Source organism: Argopecten irradians, chromosome 7 (genome assembly GCF_041381155.1).
Source record: "Argopecten irradians isolate NY chromosome 7, Ai_NY, whole genome shotgun sequence".
NCBI classification, from domain to species: domain Eukaryota; kingdom Metazoa; phylum Mollusca; class Bivalvia; order Pectinida; family Pectinidae; genus Argopecten; species Argopecten irradians.
In genome coordinates, this window is record NC_091140.1 from 6119272 (window position 1) to 6137500 (window position 18229).

Here is an 18229-nt window from a genome sequence, read left to right on the forward strand (position 1 = left end):
GGTAATTCTAGTGAACATCTTTCAACTTACACGTGTACAGTGTTATCCATTTTTTTGTTTATGAAACATCTGGCTTATTATAATAGAAAATAACATCTATAGTACGACAGCACTTAACCTTTTATTTACAATGTCACACACACGGTATGTTTACGGTGTGAACGCTGTGGTGGATGTTGAGCTGATTGGAAATGTCAACATATGTGGATGGATACAAGTGCATATTCTTATATAACAAAAAACACTCTAAAAGGGATAGGTTAAAACACAACAATATGAAATGGAATCTGATGAGATTCTTTAATCTGGTTTCCAAAGCTTTATTCATTTGTTTTCGTTTTTTCTGTATTTGACATACGAGGTTTTAACTCGAGTACACACCGTTCATATCAAAATTATTTTTTTAAAGATTAAATTACTGTAATAATAATGGCTTTGTTTCCATAAAAAACGGAGACAGAAATTTCCAGAAAGTGTCGATATCTACAACAAAATAGGCCGAGTGATTTTTTTGATGTTAAAACCAAATAAAAACAAACTATCTTCAAATAATTTGAAAAATGACACTGGCTATATTGAAATCAATTTTTGGTTGGAAAATGTGATTTTTTTAATTCTTAAACTTCTGTTATCGCTCGTTTCTTCAATTTTATGGAAGATTTGAAACTATTTTACCGTTAATCCTATGACTATAAATCATTTAGAATAAAAGACAATTATGCTACATTTAGTGTATATGTATCCAAATTTATTCACCTCATCAAACGATATATATGAAGACTACGTACATCACATCTTGAGAGTTCAAATAAATTAACAATTGTCAATGAGCTTACAAATATATAAGTAAATATCACTTTATTAAGTGTTATGACATTCGGTCAAGCAGGTGTGGTTTATAGTTAAATGATTAAAAATGAGCTTTCACAGGAAACGCTTTCTGGTGTCATAATAGAGTAAATAATGCCAGTCACACACCAGGAAGAAACAGAGAGATTACATAGAATGTTCCTTCATTGCATAACCATGCATGAACTCAAGTTTGACAGATATTCAAAATAGCACGCAAACATTCAACATAAATGCATTTTTATGCAACATCACTCTTTTGTCCATGCTCAAAATGAGACATTTCAATGAATAAGCCTCCGAGATCGTTTCTTCCTCTTGCCGATTTTGTTGTATTTGTATATACACAGGATGAGGACGATGAGGAGAATCAAACACACCACTCCGAGAACGACAGCCACGATGATCAATGTCGTTTTGACGCTTTCCTCTGTAGTCGGTGCCGAATCTACCAAGAATACATGGATACGAGGACCAAAGCATCGGAAAAGGTTTAGGTGTTCATAATTATAAATGTTATTAAAATCTAGTTAAGTAAAAAAATAAAAAATAAAAAAGGATATAAAAGCAATGGACACAGATAATTGGATATGCTGTGCTACTTTAATAATACGTATTCATAGATATATTTCCTTACTAATATTAAATTAGATATATATTTACAATTACATTAAACCATGGTAAGAAAAAAAGCTAAGCATACTTACAGCAGGTTGCTAGATTAAATGAAAAAATGAAAACACTATTAATAATAATTTTGTTAAAGAAATTGAAAACCTATACTAGATACATTGATAAATGACCACAGACAAAATAGATAGAGCAAACGATATTTCAAATTTTTCAAATAGCTGTCGGATATCGTTTTATCCGTTTTTATTATATTGAAAAAAATGCATAGATCTACTTCTTATTATTTATGCTCTTAAAATAACAGAAACTTTGGAGTTGATTAAGATGATTAACTTCATTATCTGTGCTACACATATTTTGTATTTTCAACGCAATGATTATGTGAAATGTTCGTCTCATTTTCAGACCGTCAAATCAAAGTTACGAGTAATATAAAGGTAAAGCTGATCAAGACAACATAATATCAATTACAATATTTCGATAGAGACTGCCACTTACATGTTTTGTCGTTCTGTAGAGCCGTGATGTAACCACCAGGAGGCGCTATAAGGGCGTTTTGGTCAGCCTGACATTCCATAGGGCTAACGCTCACATGGACATACGTCCCGGTACTGAACAATACCTAAAACATTCACTTACAATATAAAATGGACACTCACGTGGACAAACATCCCGGTACTGAACAAAACCTAAAACATATGTCCCGGTACTGAACAACACCTAAAACATACGTCCCGGTACTGAACAACACCTAAAACATTCACCTACAATATAAGATGGACACTAACGTGGACAAACATCCCGGTACTGAACAACACCTTAAACATCCGTCCCGGTACTGAACAACACCTAAAACATACGTCCCGGTACTGAACAACACCTAAAACATTCACTTACAAGATAAGATGGACACTCACGTGGACAAACATCCCGGTACTGAACAACACCTTAAACATCCGTCCCGGTACTGAACAACACCTAAAACATACGTCCCGGTACTGAACAACACCTAAAACATACGTCCCGGTACTGAACAATACCTAAAACATCCGTCCCGGTACTGAACAACACCTAAAACATCCGTCCCGGTACTGAACAACACCTAAAAAACATACGTCCCAGTACTGAACAACACCTAAAACATACGTCCCGGTACTGAACAACACCTAAAAAACATACGTCCCAGTACTGAACAACACCTAAAATATACGTCCCGGTACTGAACAACACCTAAAACATTCACTAACAATATAACATTGACGCTCACATGGACATACGTCCCGGTACTGAACAACACCTAAAACATCCGTCCCGGTACTGAACAACACCTAAAACATTCACTAACAATATAACATTGACGCTCACATGGACATACGTCCCGGTACTGAACAACACCTAAAACATACGTCCCGGTACTGAACAACACCTAAAACATTCACTTACAATATAACATTGTCGCTTACGTGGACAAACATCCCGGTACTGAAAAACACCTAAAACATCCGTCCCGATACTGAATAACACCTAAAACATCCGTCCCGGTACTGAACAACACCTAAAACATTCACTTACAATATAACATTGACGCTTACAAGTGGCTAAAAAATTACAAGATAGTACTGGCGCTAATAAGATTTTCCTCGCATCTAATATCATTTTGGAATATATCGGAGGTGTTCCATTTAAAATAATAAAAACCGAACAATTATAGTAGTTTTTTTTTGTGATAGTCGAGACAGATGTATTTAAAATATGTCATGTTTGATGTGAGAATTTCGTCACATTACAATAAAAGTTTGTCGAAGGTACCATCCTCCTCTGGTCTAAATGTTCTCAAAGGACATGTATTGAAAATATTATGTAATGTTTATTAAAAGTTTCAGTAGCAGTGCAGGTATAACACCGGTTTAGATACATACAGTTTTAACTGGATGTAAAAATAGACAATAATGTACTAGACAATATCTCCTGACGACAATATTGTAATATATATTACAACACACTCGTGCCATCATACAGCACGCTCGTGCCATCTTACAACACACTCGTGCCATCATACAACACACTCATGCCATCATACAACACACTCGTGCCATCATACAACACACTCATGCCATCTTACAACACACTCGTGCCATCTTACAACACACTCGTGCCATCATACAACACACTCATGCCATCATACAACACACTCGTGCCATCATACAACACACTCATGCCATCTTACAACACACTCATGCCATCTTACAACACACTCATGCCATCCTTTACATGATGATGTAGTGTATGTTATTACTTACTAAACATGAGAACTGGAAGTAGGAAGTACCATCAGGGGTCGTGTGGTCATTGTTTTAGTGTGTTATTACTTACTAAACATGAGAACTGGAAGTAGGAAGTACCATCAGGGGTCGTGTGGTCATTGTTTTAGTGTGTTATTACTTACTAAACATGAGAACTGGAAGTAGGAAGTACCATCAGGGGTCGTGTGGTCATTGTTTTAGTGTGTTATTACTTACTAAACATGAGAACTGGAAGTAGGAAGTACCATCAGGGGTCGTGTGGTCATTGTTTTAGTGTGTTATTACTTACTAAACATGAGAACTGGAAGTAGGAAGTACCATCAGGGGTCGTGTGGTCATTGTTTTAGTGTGTTATTACTTACTAAACATGAGAACTGGAAGTAGGAAGTACCATCAAGGGTCGTGTGGTCATTGTTTTAGTGTGTTATTACTTACCAGACATAAGAACTGGAAGTAGGAAGTACCATCAGGGGTCGTGTGGTCATTGTTTTAGTGTGTTATTACTTACTAAACATGAGAACTGGAAGTAGGTAGTACCATCAAGGGTCGTGTGGTCATTGTTTTAGTGTGTTATTACTTACCAGACATAAGAACTGGAAGTAGGTAGTACCATCAGGGGTCGTGTGGTCATTGTTTTAGTGTGTTATTACTTACTAAACATGAGAACTGGAAGTAGGAAGTACCATCAGGGGTCGTGTGGTCATTGTTTTAGTGTGTTATTACTTACCAGACATGATAACTGAAAGTAGGTAGTACCATCAACGGTCGTGGGATCATTGTTTTAGTATGTTATTACTTACCAGACATAAGAACTGGAAGTAGGAAGTACCATCAGGGGTCGTGTGGTCATTGTTTTAGTGTGTTATTACTTACCAGACATGAGATCTGAAAGTAGGTTGTACCATCAGGGGTCGTGTGGTCATTGTTTTAGTGTGTTATTACTTACCAGACATGATAACTGGAAGTAGGTAGTACCATCAAGGGTCGTGTGGTCATTGTTTTAGTGTGTTATTACTTACCAGACATGAGATCTGGAAGTAGGTAGTACCATCAGGGGTCGTGTGGTCATTGTTTTAGTGTGTTATTACTTACCAGACATGATAACTGGAAGTAGTTAGTACCATCAGGAGTCGTGGGGTCATTGTTTTAGTGTGTTATTACTTACCAGACATGAGAACTGGAAGTAGGTAGTACCATCAGGGGTCGTGTGGTCATTGTTTTAGTGTGTTATTACTTACCAGACATGGTAACTGGAAGTAGGTAGTACCATCAGGGGTCGTGTGGTCATTGTTGTAGTATGTTATTACTTACCAGACATGAGAACTGGAAGTAGGTAGTACCATCAGGAGTCGTAGGATCATTGTTGTACAGAGTGACGTAGTGGTACCCGCTGGCCTCTACGGAATTCAAACAGTACAAAGTACCGTTCTCTGTAACATACAAATAACAACGGTAAAACATGTGTTACACTGTTCCATTATTCTCACGAAGGAAAATGGCTCCTGTTCTTTTAATGTTAAAAGAACGAATAACAACATTCATGATTCCCTGCTGACGGTTGTTAATCATTTGCAAAAAAAAAACAAAAAAAAAAAACGATAAAATTTAAAGAAACATGGGGGTGTTTTCTTTTGTATATTATGTATTCCGACTATTGAGAACTAAATTTGGGAGTTGATAAACCGAAGCGCGATATAACGTAACACGGAACCAACAAACCACAATGTTTCCTAAATAATGACACCGATTATATGACTATATCCTATAACAGTGTTTACAGTCACTCTATCACTCTATTGGAATCCAGTTGTTTGACATTAAACATAAACTGAAGGCTACACCACAAAGTTCAATTCTGGTTTTAATTTGTTAGCTATTAACAATACAATATATTTTTTTTTCTAATATCAGAAATGCGGATGAACTGACACAATCATCCACAACACAAAAGTATCTAAATCTTTAATTTATTAGGGCCTGGCATCAGTATAAACACCCAGGCAAACACGGAAGTTTAGACTTATTTGATTTCATTACCTATGTGTGAATTTATATAATCCCAAACAATGTTCATTTAGAAGGTCTTTGGATCAGTATATTCATATACTAGTAAAACACCAGCATTGAAACGTTTTATATACATGTATTGATCAAACTTACTCAATTATCTAGTCATACTTAGATAACACATAGTTGACAGACGACACACGCCCGTAATAATTAAATGTCAGCATTCCTGTGACAACAATCAAAGGTTTTAACCATAGTTACGTGAAAACATCATTGACTGTGAACAGATAGTCATGTCGAATGCCAGTGTGCCCGTGTCGGTACAGATATCTAGGGAGGTGTTCCCACAGTTCGTGCCTATGTACGTGAAGGAACTCTGTAGCACATCTGGACACGTAGTTTTGCCCTGGGCTTCAGAACCTGGATAATAAACATGCAATCATATTAATACAGTTATTTTACTGGTATTGAGGGAACAGTCAAATATTTAATCCGCAGTAGCAGGGAAGTCCTTCTGTCGAAGATTGAACTGTAGACGAATTATCAATGAAATAATCATCCATTACCCAAGTCTCTATTTAGATAATGTTCACATCTAAATATTATTTTATTTTCAGGAACAAACAAACTCAATTGCCTATATCAGATAACATTAAAGCGTATTAATGGAGTGCAATAAACCATACCGAAAACAAATGGTAATATCCATCCATTTCGAAAAATTGTTCTTTATAGAATAATGTTTTGTTAAACCATGGCAAACACAAAACCGAGATTGATATTTAATGTATAACAATACCTGACAAAAGAGCTACATAGGTTCTCTCCCCTGATGCTGTATACACAGTGTCATCACACACGGTGCTACCTGTCAGTGACGTGGCGGAAGTTGTGACCCGCTCACTCACACTTGTTACAACAGTCTGTAAGCCTGAAATTCAATATCGTTTGTTATAATAATACATCCTGATTATTGAATAGCACCAATAAAAGAACGAAACTTAAATATTTGGAGAAATATTGAGATTGATTAGAGTTCGGCGTTATGAAAATAATTACTAGCAAACATGAAAGGTTCGTAACAGTTGATGGGGTACGCCATACGAAATGTAGATACATTTACTGTATACAGCTGTGACTGTACACAGACGCTGGGTAACTTACTGGTCAGAATAGAGTAGACGTATTTGGTAGAAGACTGTTGCTCCAGAAACAGACAGGTGTAGACGTTATCAGTTGTGTTAAATGTCTCCTCCGACCTAGGTAAACAAAATCATGGAGAGCTTAGCTGGTTTATAAAAAATATACCATTTTGATAAAAAATGTTTACCGTGAATTGTTAAATAATGTGTGTGTTACTCATACATTATGTAATTATTTTAATATGTAAAAGACACAAAGAAAAAAACAATTAAGTCCAACTAATTATTACTAATTCTTGTGGACCCTTGGAATCCTTTATGCCGGTGTGTGGGTTAACATTTGCACAGCGAAGACATACAATTAAACAATACGGTACTTTGGTGATTGAAATTGAGCAAATGTGGCTCTTCAACTAATATGGGTTGCCGCGTTAGACACAATATGAAATGGCAGGAATCACCCACCATTATAATGTCATCTTGATTTTCTGCTTACTTGAGAACATAGTAGCCGGTGTAGACCTCGTGACACTCCATGGTGTACAGCGTGGTTCCGGAAGTGTCCATCTGTGTCCGGAAGTTGCTGATATGTGAGCTGTTCACTGTCCATGTTCCTCTGGAATTGGTTACCCATGTGTTTTGGAAATTAGCCGGAAATGTACAGGCTGCATCAACTGAAAAAAAAATCGAGCTACTCTTTACAACTACTTAGATTAGGACAAGAACAATACAGACATTATCTATAGTAGTGGTTAAAGTTAATAGTATAATATTTTATATGATTTGAAAAACAAATTAAACATCAAATTACTCTTTTATAACATGACATATTTCTGCTTGTACAAGACGGCCAATATCGGGATATAAACTGTCAACAATACCAAATAAAACGATACTAACCAAAGGGTTGGACCAGTTTTCTATCATCATTTTTCTGTTATTAAATCGATAATTATGACACTGATATATGTATGAATGCTTACCTTGAGGAATCTGCTGTCTTAAAAGTAGACACAGTAGTATTCCGGCAGGTGTACTTATCCAGGATATGTCCGCCATTTGTAGACCACAATGGCAGACGACTGGCAGTGAAGGTAAACAATGAGAACGCACTGTGTTACTCCATTGCGGGCTATCGACCTTACGTTTTAGTTGTGGGCTTACCTTAATGATTTTACAGTATAATTTTACTTTCTCCGTGCACGTGGTACAGTTTTACGAATGCAATCAGCCATATATTTATTTACCTGTCGCGTAGATATACCCATAACTTTATTCAATGTCTGCTGGTTTGGTCGACTGCTTATTAATGAAATTCAATTAACATAGAAAGTCCACTATTCATCGTATACACAACTGAACAGGTTTAAATCTATATAGCTGTATATACTGAATGAGTTATTTTCACAAGCAAATTGATATATCGGAGGTATTGAATACATATTCTATATGTGCGGAACGCGAGCGTGGCGGCAGTGAGAAGTGGGTATTCCATATTGAATAGATTGGTGGACACAATGATCACGAGATGGCGGTGACGAAGTCTTTAAACAAAACTGTTTTTGTCAAATAATTGCATAAAACTAGAAGTAAAAAATACAGGTATACTACCGAAAAAAAAGTATTAGAAGGAAATTTAATGACTAAAAAATATTGGGTAACGCTTATTTTCACTAAAATTTCTTAGCAGGAAAGCACCAAATAACTTAAGTTGACATTCCATTTTACCGCTATGAAGAATGTTCGATAAAAATGAAGTAAAGCAATTCCCTTTACAGGCACGATTACAAGACAAGATCACACATCTGAAACGGTAAATGCTCTGCTGTGAAAGTTATTTCAGTTGGTTCAAGACATAAGGTGCCTTACCCAGGTGCAGGTTTGGGGCGGCCTAAAGACGTATAGCTACAACCAATTTGTAATGACAGGCGAGGTATTCTTCGCATCGCACACCCTGTGCACAACCGACATTGATGCATCCCCCATATTTTCACATAAACAATAAAAATGATTTGTGTGAAATAGCCGTTGATCGGTGGTTTTTCTCCTGGAACTCCGGCTTTCCTCCACCGAAAACCTGGCACGTCTTAACATGAACCTGACTGACGTTAAACTGATAAAATCAAAACAAAAAGTGTGAAATAGGCACCGAACACTAACATTTAATATCTACATAAAATATATCACAGATAAACAAATAAAATGTCATACTGACATAGCAGTCTACATATCAAACAAATCAGACACTTCGTAAAATAAAGAAAAGCATGAATGGGGTTTACCAAAACTCTGCCACAAAACTAAGATGTTAAAAGACATCTAGGTTTCTCCACTGCTACAAGTAGGTTACATTAATAACAACTACTGCAACTTTTATTAGAAACACTTTAATACCGATTAGAACTTTTGAATGCACCCTTGAGAAACGTTGATGAAACACGGACCAAACAGATCAATGGAATTATCAGCAATAATTGAAGCGTTATGTAAATGTTTTGATATGTATTATGTGATACATATGACCTAAGTACGTAGCCACTGATAATAGGAATTTCCACACGAACGCACCTTTATTCAGATAAGGCAGACCTGGTGACCTACCGAATGTTCTTTAGGTGCAGATAACAGGATGATATTCGGAATAACTGCGCTATTGCTGACATTTGTTGGTACGTAGACACATATATATTGTTACGTCATGTTCATTCTAATTCCAGTTTATTGGGATTTTTAGAACTTGGGACATCTCTTATTTTGTTAATAAAACACTTTCTTGAATATACCACTTTCTAAACTAAAGTGTTTCGAATTGGTCAGTAATGACATGTTTCTTGGTAACTATCATCCTCGGTATTCCAGGGGTTACTATCCCCAATTGAATATGTCATAGCAAAACTACGCAGTTTAATTCTTTGATGGATATCAAAATAATTCATTACCGGTACACTGGCTTTGGAATCGGAATTGTTGTCTGTAATTTTCAAAGAAAGTATATGAAGGCCTGTGATTGGTCTCCTGAATAGCATTGAGTATTGAAGATGGGCCACAATAAGACTTTCGAATGGGGAAATGTTTTTTGGTTATTGAGCACATAGCTATACCTCAACATTACTATACGCATTACCAGAACTCAGTTAACAATTATAGAAATACCGGAAAGACCTGGTAATATCTCGGTAATGTTGTTCGTACATACTTTATGTGTACATTATGTTGCAGTGTTCTCTGAGGGCCATCAGAGGCGGTTCCTATTCGGACCACAGGGTGGAACATCTCTGGGTATGTAACGTTGCCTTAATGATTCTTTTTTATCATCTTTTTTAGTTTTCCTTTTTCATTTTCTTTCTTAGATTTTCTTTTAGATTATTATTGATCTAATGAACATGATATTATCAGCGTATAATAATATAACGGATGGTTGATCTCATATTGTGTGTATTGTGTAGATAGTTTTGTTGTTTTGTCTGTTGTTTGGGTTGTCACTAGTATGATCCCCTTCCTTCAGTTTCCGTTACATTGTTAATAACAACGTTTTTTTAGTTGAACTTTAATGGATGTTTTCCCGTTACCTATCGATGTTATTTTTCACGATTAATTCCACGAACTCAAACATAATTTACTAAAACATTATCTTTAATGTATATTTGTTTACTATGCACGTTTTAAACACGATATTTGACCACCGACTGGCATGCCCTGATATGTACTTGATATGATAATACTAGTGTATTCTGTTGGTTGTGACTACTTGAATTTCAGAAAATTGTTTTCTGTGGTTACAGAAAGCGCTTTACCAGATGAGTGTGTGTATCTTTCGGAATTTGAAGGTAAATGGTACTTTACATATATAGCGTATAACATATCAATGATTGTTAAAAATAGTTTAGTTTTTACTGAAGGAAGATACAGTATAGCAGAAGCCTACAAAGTAAATGCACTGAACCGTTTCCATATATACATGGCATTGGACAATGCTACATTTAAATAAAAATGTTATACATCGATGCAGATTGTTATATCTTTAAAGTGAATAGTCGGGCAAAGAAAACTAGTCTAAATGCGTTCATTGGCCTTCCAAAAGTTCTCACATATTAATACGACGGTCAAGTTCTGCTTACGTTTCCCAGTTCTGACCATTAAAGTAAAGGAAAGTTGAAAGTATTGAAAGCGAGGCTGCGTGTAAATGTAACCACGGACAAGGACGTATTAGGATTCCTATACTTTAAATTAATTTCTTCGTACGCAGACAGATTTTGGCGAGAGATTTTATTTTTCCATTTCATAAGAAATTATACTGGATACATTCACACCATTTTTACCGACTTTAGCCATCCTTGCCCGACTGTTCACTTTAAAACAACAAAAATATATAATTAATAAATCTTGAATTAAAATTGATTTTACTTATACGTATATGTTCACTTCACTACTTGTGATGATATACAAAGGCATATGTTATTGATATATTACAGACCGTTACCTTCGTTATGTTGTAATTTAAAACAAAATGGTGGCAACTTAATATGTTTATCTTTTATCCTTTTGCAATATTCTATGTAAATTTACCTTCCTTTCAGATGTTCTGTCAATCGCCAACAGTTGGATAAAGAGTGGAGAGTATTTGTGTGAGTACCAAGTGACTTTATCCTGGTGTTTTTGTTTACCCTTATGTTGTTAATGGGGGAAATGATATACTTATTCCTATAAAAATCCAATATTTACGAGTATCATGTTGATATGACGGATGTTATATCTCCGTAACCTAAAAATCTCTTCAAGTTAATCATTATACATGTTACGTCATGAGATGATAAATCAATTTTAAGCCAATGAAAATGCACGTTACAAGCAAGAGTGAATTGTCAGGCAAAACCTCCAAGCGTTATAACGTTATCATGATATTTTCTTAGAAGCTCAGTGTTAATTTAAAGCACTGTGGTGTACATTTATATACGAGTAATTGTTATCTGGTTTTCTTATCAATACGCCAAGCGAATATTTACCACAGTAACTTTTTTTCAGATTCGGAACTTCTCAGGATACGAATCAGGGAACTGGAACATATCTCTTTGGGTGGGTTTAAGTATACCACTAAACAATTGTTTTCACTTTGTTTAAGCCAACGACTTTTCAATGATAAACTGATTTCGAAATTTTAAGAAAAAAAACAACCTTTCAAGACTATTTGTGCTCGATACTTGTTGCGGCGAGAAATACAATTCGGTTAACAGAAAATTTACAACTACGTAGTGTGACGCAAAAGTATGGCAGAGTCGATGAAAGTTAACTACCAATATGTCTGGATAAAAGATTGACGTCTTCTTGTTAGTGCGAAAATGTTATCATTCCGATTATTGTGTTTTACAGATGATGTTGAAAACGGGTACAGGTATCTTCTAGTACAATGGAAAGGTAATATACAGTTGTCATCAACGATGTAGTGGGTATCGCTAATATAAGATGCTCCACCTCCGACAGAGCATAAATTATACCCATCATTTGAGCAAAAATTGGTGTTTACTCGTGTATACATATGTCTAATTAACACAAAAAAGTAATTCAAAACAATTTATTTTGCTTTCGGTGCATGCGCAATCAGTACTGCATTCCATATATGACATAGTGCCACTGATTTTTTTGGGGATGCAATTAATTATTTTTGATATTTTCTAACTTGAAGTAAAATTTGAAGGTCAAACTTTTCAATGGTGGTAATGGTGTAAAGTGAGTAACTTTTGGAACTAAATAAAAATACTAAATTATCTGCTCCTGTATTTGATAGAGAAAAATTACCATTTGTCAGCGGTGGAGCATCTTTAACACTAATAGTGGATGTAGTTTACTTATGGTTGTTATGTGTAAAAGAAACTTCTTTTAATATTGTAACTTAAACACTCATGTATGGAGGATACCTTGAATCATTCAAGTGAAAAGAAGACAAAATACAAAACATAATATTAAATATTAAAAGAAGATGTTAAACTATTATGAACATTTACAAATTGAAGATATTGTTAAGTTGACATGTTAATCAGTATAGTAAACGTTACACTGTCTGAACATTGTTTTGTAACAGACGACAAATCCACCGAATTCCACGAGGCCATCGTTAGCATCGAATACACCAGCCAATATCAGCACAGCATATGTCTGAGGATGTTGGAGTACCTACTTAACACGTGTGAGGATTAATTAATGATTAGATGATCTTTATTCTTTTACTCTTCATATTTCATAATGCACACTGTAACCATCCATACTCATTGTTTTCATTTAAAATGTATGCATTAATTACTAGAAACACACACGATAGAATGCTATAGTATATTAATGATAACATTATATTTTAAATCAATATTATTGGTCCAGATATGCAGATATTAGAAACGCAATAGTCTTATAGTAATAACTGGCGTTTGTTGATTTTATTATTTTTTTGTGCTCTTATTTGGAATGAACTGTATAAAGGGAGAGTACTCCCGTGTGTAACTGAAATCGTTATTGGAGTAGCGACGTTAAGAATGTTGTCCCTGTGTTTTATAATGGCGTTAATCTTTATCACAGTTCTTAGACAGCACCAGGGTGACGTCTGCGCACAATACCTTCGCCTACCCAGTAAAGATCTCGGGCCCAATCCCGTCAAGTGTTCTCCGGTTCAAACTGTCATTTCAACCATACCCTCCCCTGTGACGGCTAATACAATAACTACAACATCATCAACTACAACAACAACACCTACATCAACAACAACATCAACAACTACAACAAAACCAACCACAATTACACCAACTACAACGCCACCAAGTACAAAAAAGCCAACACAATCGACACCAACGACAACAACTACAACACCAAGTACAACGACATTAACTACAACACCAACAACCACAACGACAACAACTACAACACAAACAACCACAACAACACCAACTACAACACCAACTACAACACCGACTACAACACCGACAACACCAACGACTCTTCCAACCACCATAGCATCAACTACTGTGGCGTCAACGCTAACAACACAGCAAACTACAACAAAAAATCCAAACCTAGGTGAGTTGCGATGTCTTGTCCAGTCGTTGTGATTCAATATGATACATTTTGTGTAATGATATTAAGTTTTTCTTGCACAATCCACATGCCATCCATTGATTTCTACAATTACCTATTTTACATATACATGTATCATTAATATATTATGTTATCGAACATTTTATTGGATGCTATGTGCAGAGTTGTATTATGCTTTGTTCAGTGACGTGACACCAGGATCTTAATGATGCTATTGGAGTTGTTCATTAGTGGATAGATATTTACTAAATATATATTGAATAATTGTACAATGATAAGATAAAAATGATTTGTTCAGAATAGATTGATACATCTTTTTCATGTGCATTATTTTTTTAGAGGAAAGGTATCGCACATATTTCGCCGATATACTTTGGCGATACTTCTAATTTATTTCTGTCGACCAGTTCATTAATTCAATACTCTGGTCTAGCTCAAGAAAACTTCATCGATGATATCATAAAATCATCGTCATCGACATTTACGTCATCAGGTAATTATAAGATACGTTTAGATCAATATTAGCTAAAAATAATTAATAAAAGTATCATCCAGATTTAAGATTTTAGGAAACATTTTTGTTTTGTTTTAAGCATGCGCAGTCTGTAATGACGGAGACTGTAATAACAATAGCACGGATATACTGTATTGTCCTCAACCTGACCAGTATTGTCTTGTACGGATCCTTGATGAGGCTGACTCACGATCTGTAACTAGGAGGTAAGAATACAGTATCTTCTATAACTAGACGGCAAGCCTTAAGCTTGATGACCTAGAATACCACTGTCATAGACCTTGTCATATCTCAGCTAGGGGAGAGAACCTAAAACCTTCCTCACAGGGGCGTGGTCAACAGTGAGGTGGTGTATAGGGTGACGTTAAGGTTAAGAAAGGTTGGAAAAATAGCAAAGATAAAATCCTAAATGTAGAAAATTTAGTCGCCTTTTGCGATATCATACATTTAGGGCAGCAGGTATTATTCCACGTCCTACGTGCAGGGCATTCGTAAATAGTTTGTGGAACATAGAAAATATTTTCTCGTAAATGGCCACCTTAACATATGAAATTATTCTTAAAAGTAGTGGAATTAAACAATGATAATTATTTTTCAACAATATGACGTTATTTTCAGATAAATACGACGTAATAATCGCAAGTGCAAAAGAAGCAGTAGGAATGGTCTGCTGTAAATGAAAGCGGGAAAGCAAATGTAATATATAGAATATTCCTTGTTTCTTGATGAATACCAGAGAAACATTTCATCTCGTGAGGAGAAAACTTTGTTGTTTTTCTCTATTGCTTCGCACGCGTGTAAAATATCAAAGATTCCACCTCACTCGATGAAATGTAACTTGTATTCATTACGAAACAAGGAATACTCTCTATGTATTCCTCCCGAACAGTGCTGCCCAACGCTTAAGATCAATAAGAATGACATATTTTACACGAATTATAGGTAGGTTTATAATTTTCTGTGTTGTCCTTATTTACCAACTTTGGGCAGTATGTTAAAGAAATAAAAGGTAAGTGTTCTTAAAAGCAGGTAAATCTACTTCTCGAATTTCTCGAAGTTTATTTACATTGCAAAAAAGTCTCATTATTCAAAGTTCGTTAACCATAATATAGCTGCTCAATCGTTTGTGACCGACCTCAGACTTGATGTGATAGTCCCTTAATTTCATTCTCTTTTAATCATTTCCTATGTGTTTCCTTAGAATAGTTCACTTTTCGGACTGTAGATTATTGTTTGTTATTGTATATAGAAATCAAAACATACGTTTTGTCTGATGTAGACGGACTTCATTACTTTTATATATTACATTTTCATTTATGTTTACCAGTTCATAAACCACCTCGATAGTGAGTTGTTATACCGAAGATGTTCAATTTGATACATGACTAACTCTCTTACATTGCTTTGAATAGAATAGAAGTCTGCAAACAAATGCAGTCATATTCCGGATCCTCTTGACAATTTGATTTCGTTTCTGATACTGTTTTTACAAACTATGTTTGTATTATTATACTATCGAAATATTTCCTTATGCTATAAAGAGCAATCGATGGCTTGGAAGCTTTTTACTAGTTTGTTTTTGTCTAAGAAACAATATAACTCAATCTTAAACAACCTTTATACTTACTGAGAATACGAAGGTACTTGATATGTATTTCAGATAAATATAATGTTATATTTTCGTTTTATCGAAATGTAATTTCGTTTTTACGAATTACTATTTCATTTTATCGAAATATTATTTCGTTTTTACGGATTGTGTACTTCGTTTTATCAAAACAATATTTCGATTTAACGAAATGTTACTTCGTTTTATAGAAATAATATCTTATTTTTAATGATTTTTTTTATCGAAATATTATTTCGTTTTAATATATGTTATTTTTTTTTGCTTTTGGTGCGTGCGCAATCAGTACTTAATAAGACATTGTTCCACAGAATGTTTTCGGGTAGCAATTAATCAGAGAACTTGTATACCACCAATTAATATATATGCATGCGATGAATATAAAACCTTACCAGGTCATACTTAGCCAGGGTGATATCGTTCACCCCTAAATGATGTACTACTTCTTTGAAATTGGTATTGTACCCCACCCCATTGACTCTGCTTTCTAAACAAATTAATTTCAATGCAATCAGACGACATGTCATTTCGCTTGCAAAACGAGTTTAAGAGGTGGATTAAAGCCGGAGAACCCGGAGAAAATCGTTTTAACGATAAAATTTCATAGAAAGGTTTTTCCACTTTTTCTTTAGTTTTGTGCTACATACTGTAACAACTGAGAACTGCCAACTGAATCATTTTTAGATAGACCACAGTGTAAAAGTTTGTTAAAGTTTTGTAATGTATTATTAAAACAAAGGAATATTAGTTAGCTATTGTGTTCTATAATTAAAGTCTATGTTCTCATATCACTAGATAGAAAAAAAGTTTGGGTCCTTAGCTCAAACTCCAACCAGGGTAGCTATATTGAAATCAGGCGCATTTCGCACTAAAAAATCCTGCAATTCTAATGTTTTTACCTATTCATTATCAAAATTGATATTTTGAACCGGAATCTCAATCTGAATTTCCAAATTCATATCATTGCTATCTAGGAATAATTACCTGTCAGAAAACATTTTCACTTTTGACATTCATAATTAGCCAGCCAATCAGCGGTCAGGTTAAAATTCTATCCTGGGCTCAATCTTGAATACAAAGGGGCCATTTCGAAGGTCTTTTTCATTTAGTTGGTTGTTCCCTATGTTTCGGTTTCTGTGAATCATGCAATTCAATTAATATCTCAGCCAATGATGTAACTTGTATTTTCCTTTATAAGTGTGCGGTTTACATTCGAAATAACACTTTAAATGATTTGTCTTCTTCAGACGAGACAAAAACACGATAAAATGTTAAAGACATGCCGTTTTAGACATCACATCCCTTATCATATTGTGCGTTTGAGCATGGATATGGGCCTAGGGAACCTTCAATCTTCTCGGTATTATCTGAACATTTTTGCTGATAAGAAATAAATCATCAAAATGGTAAAGTGGTAATTTCAATATTATTTCGTTAAAACGGAATGATTACTTCGATAAAACGAAATAATTATTTCGATAAAACGAAATTATCATTTCGATAAAACGAAATAATTATTTCGATAAAACGAAATAACATTTCATTATAACTAAATAGTATTTCGATAAAACGGAATAATATTTCGACAAAACTAAATAACATTTCGTTAAAACGAAATAGAATTTCGATAAAATGAAATAACATTTCGTTAAAATGAAATATTATATTTCGATAAAACGTAATAGTATTTCGATAAATAGTTTTTCGTTAAAACGAAATAGTATTGCGATAAAACGAAACAAAATAAGTATATGTCATGTCAGTCAAAGGGCTGCTTATGTTTTTGCCTGTAATATTATTTTCTGTCATTCCAGATGCGTAGACAAAACCTTTTGCGAACAAGACTTCCGGAATAATGGGGGGTACAAATCGTTCTGTTTCATGGTTGACGACGGCACATTTGGATTTCCCTATGAATGTAATTTTTGTTGTGTGACATCGGGTTGTAACATAGGCCCAAAACTGATTCCGATTCAAAGTACACTTTATAACCCCAACTAATGTTTATCGGTGTAAGAAAATGTGAATAATATTACAAAAACGAAATAAAACATTTATCAAAAAGTTTATTTAT

General features: G+C 34.7%; 2 protein-coding genes across 3 annotated transcripts; one reads left to right on the top strand and one right to left on the bottom strand.

Moving 5' to 3' along the window:
• Positions 1 to 726: 726 nt before the first annotated feature.
• LOC138327367 (uncharacterized) lies at positions 727 to 8283 on the bottom strand. Of its 2 annotated transcripts, XM_069273414.1 has the most exons (9): positions 7921 to 8272; positions 7434 to 7611; positions 6960 to 7054; positions 6595 to 6726; positions 6057 to 6215; positions 5097 to 5215; positions 1981 to 2104; positions 1557 to 1565; positions 727 to 1297 (listed from the first exon to the last, which is right to left on the bottom strand). In XM_069273414.1, the coding sequence occupies exons 1-9, from the start codon at positions 7994 to 7996 to the stop codon at positions 1134 to 1136; spliced, it is 1056 nt and encodes a 351-aa protein (XP_069129515.1). In that variant the 5' UTR covers positions 7997 to 8272; the 3' UTR covers positions 727 to 1133. The 2 variants fall into 2 exon arrangements, with proteins under 2 accessions (XP_069129515.1, XP_069129514.1); XM_069273413.1 differs by lacking the exons at positions 727 to 1297; positions 1557 to 1565; positions 1981 to 2104 and adding an exon at positions 2145 to 2522 and having other exon boundaries at positions 7921 to 8283.
• Positions 8284 to 9514: 1231 nt separating this feature from the next.
• Positions 9515 to 18222, top strand: LOC138327371 (uncharacterized protein DDB_G0290587-like). The gene is made up of 10 exons (XM_069273417.1): positions 9515 to 9606; positions 10157 to 10216; positions 10720 to 10764; positions 11515 to 11562; positions 11960 to 12010; positions 12305 to 12349; positions 13014 to 13118; positions 13502 to 13996; positions 14608 to 14734; positions 17970 to 18222. The coding sequence occupies exons 1-10, from the start codon at positions 9567 to 9569 to the stop codon at positions 18154 to 18156; spliced, it is 1203 nt and encodes a 400-aa protein (XP_069129518.1). The 5' UTR covers positions 9515 to 9566; the 3' UTR covers positions 18157 to 18222.
• The last annotated feature ends 7 nt before the right edge of the window (positions 18223 to 18229 follow it).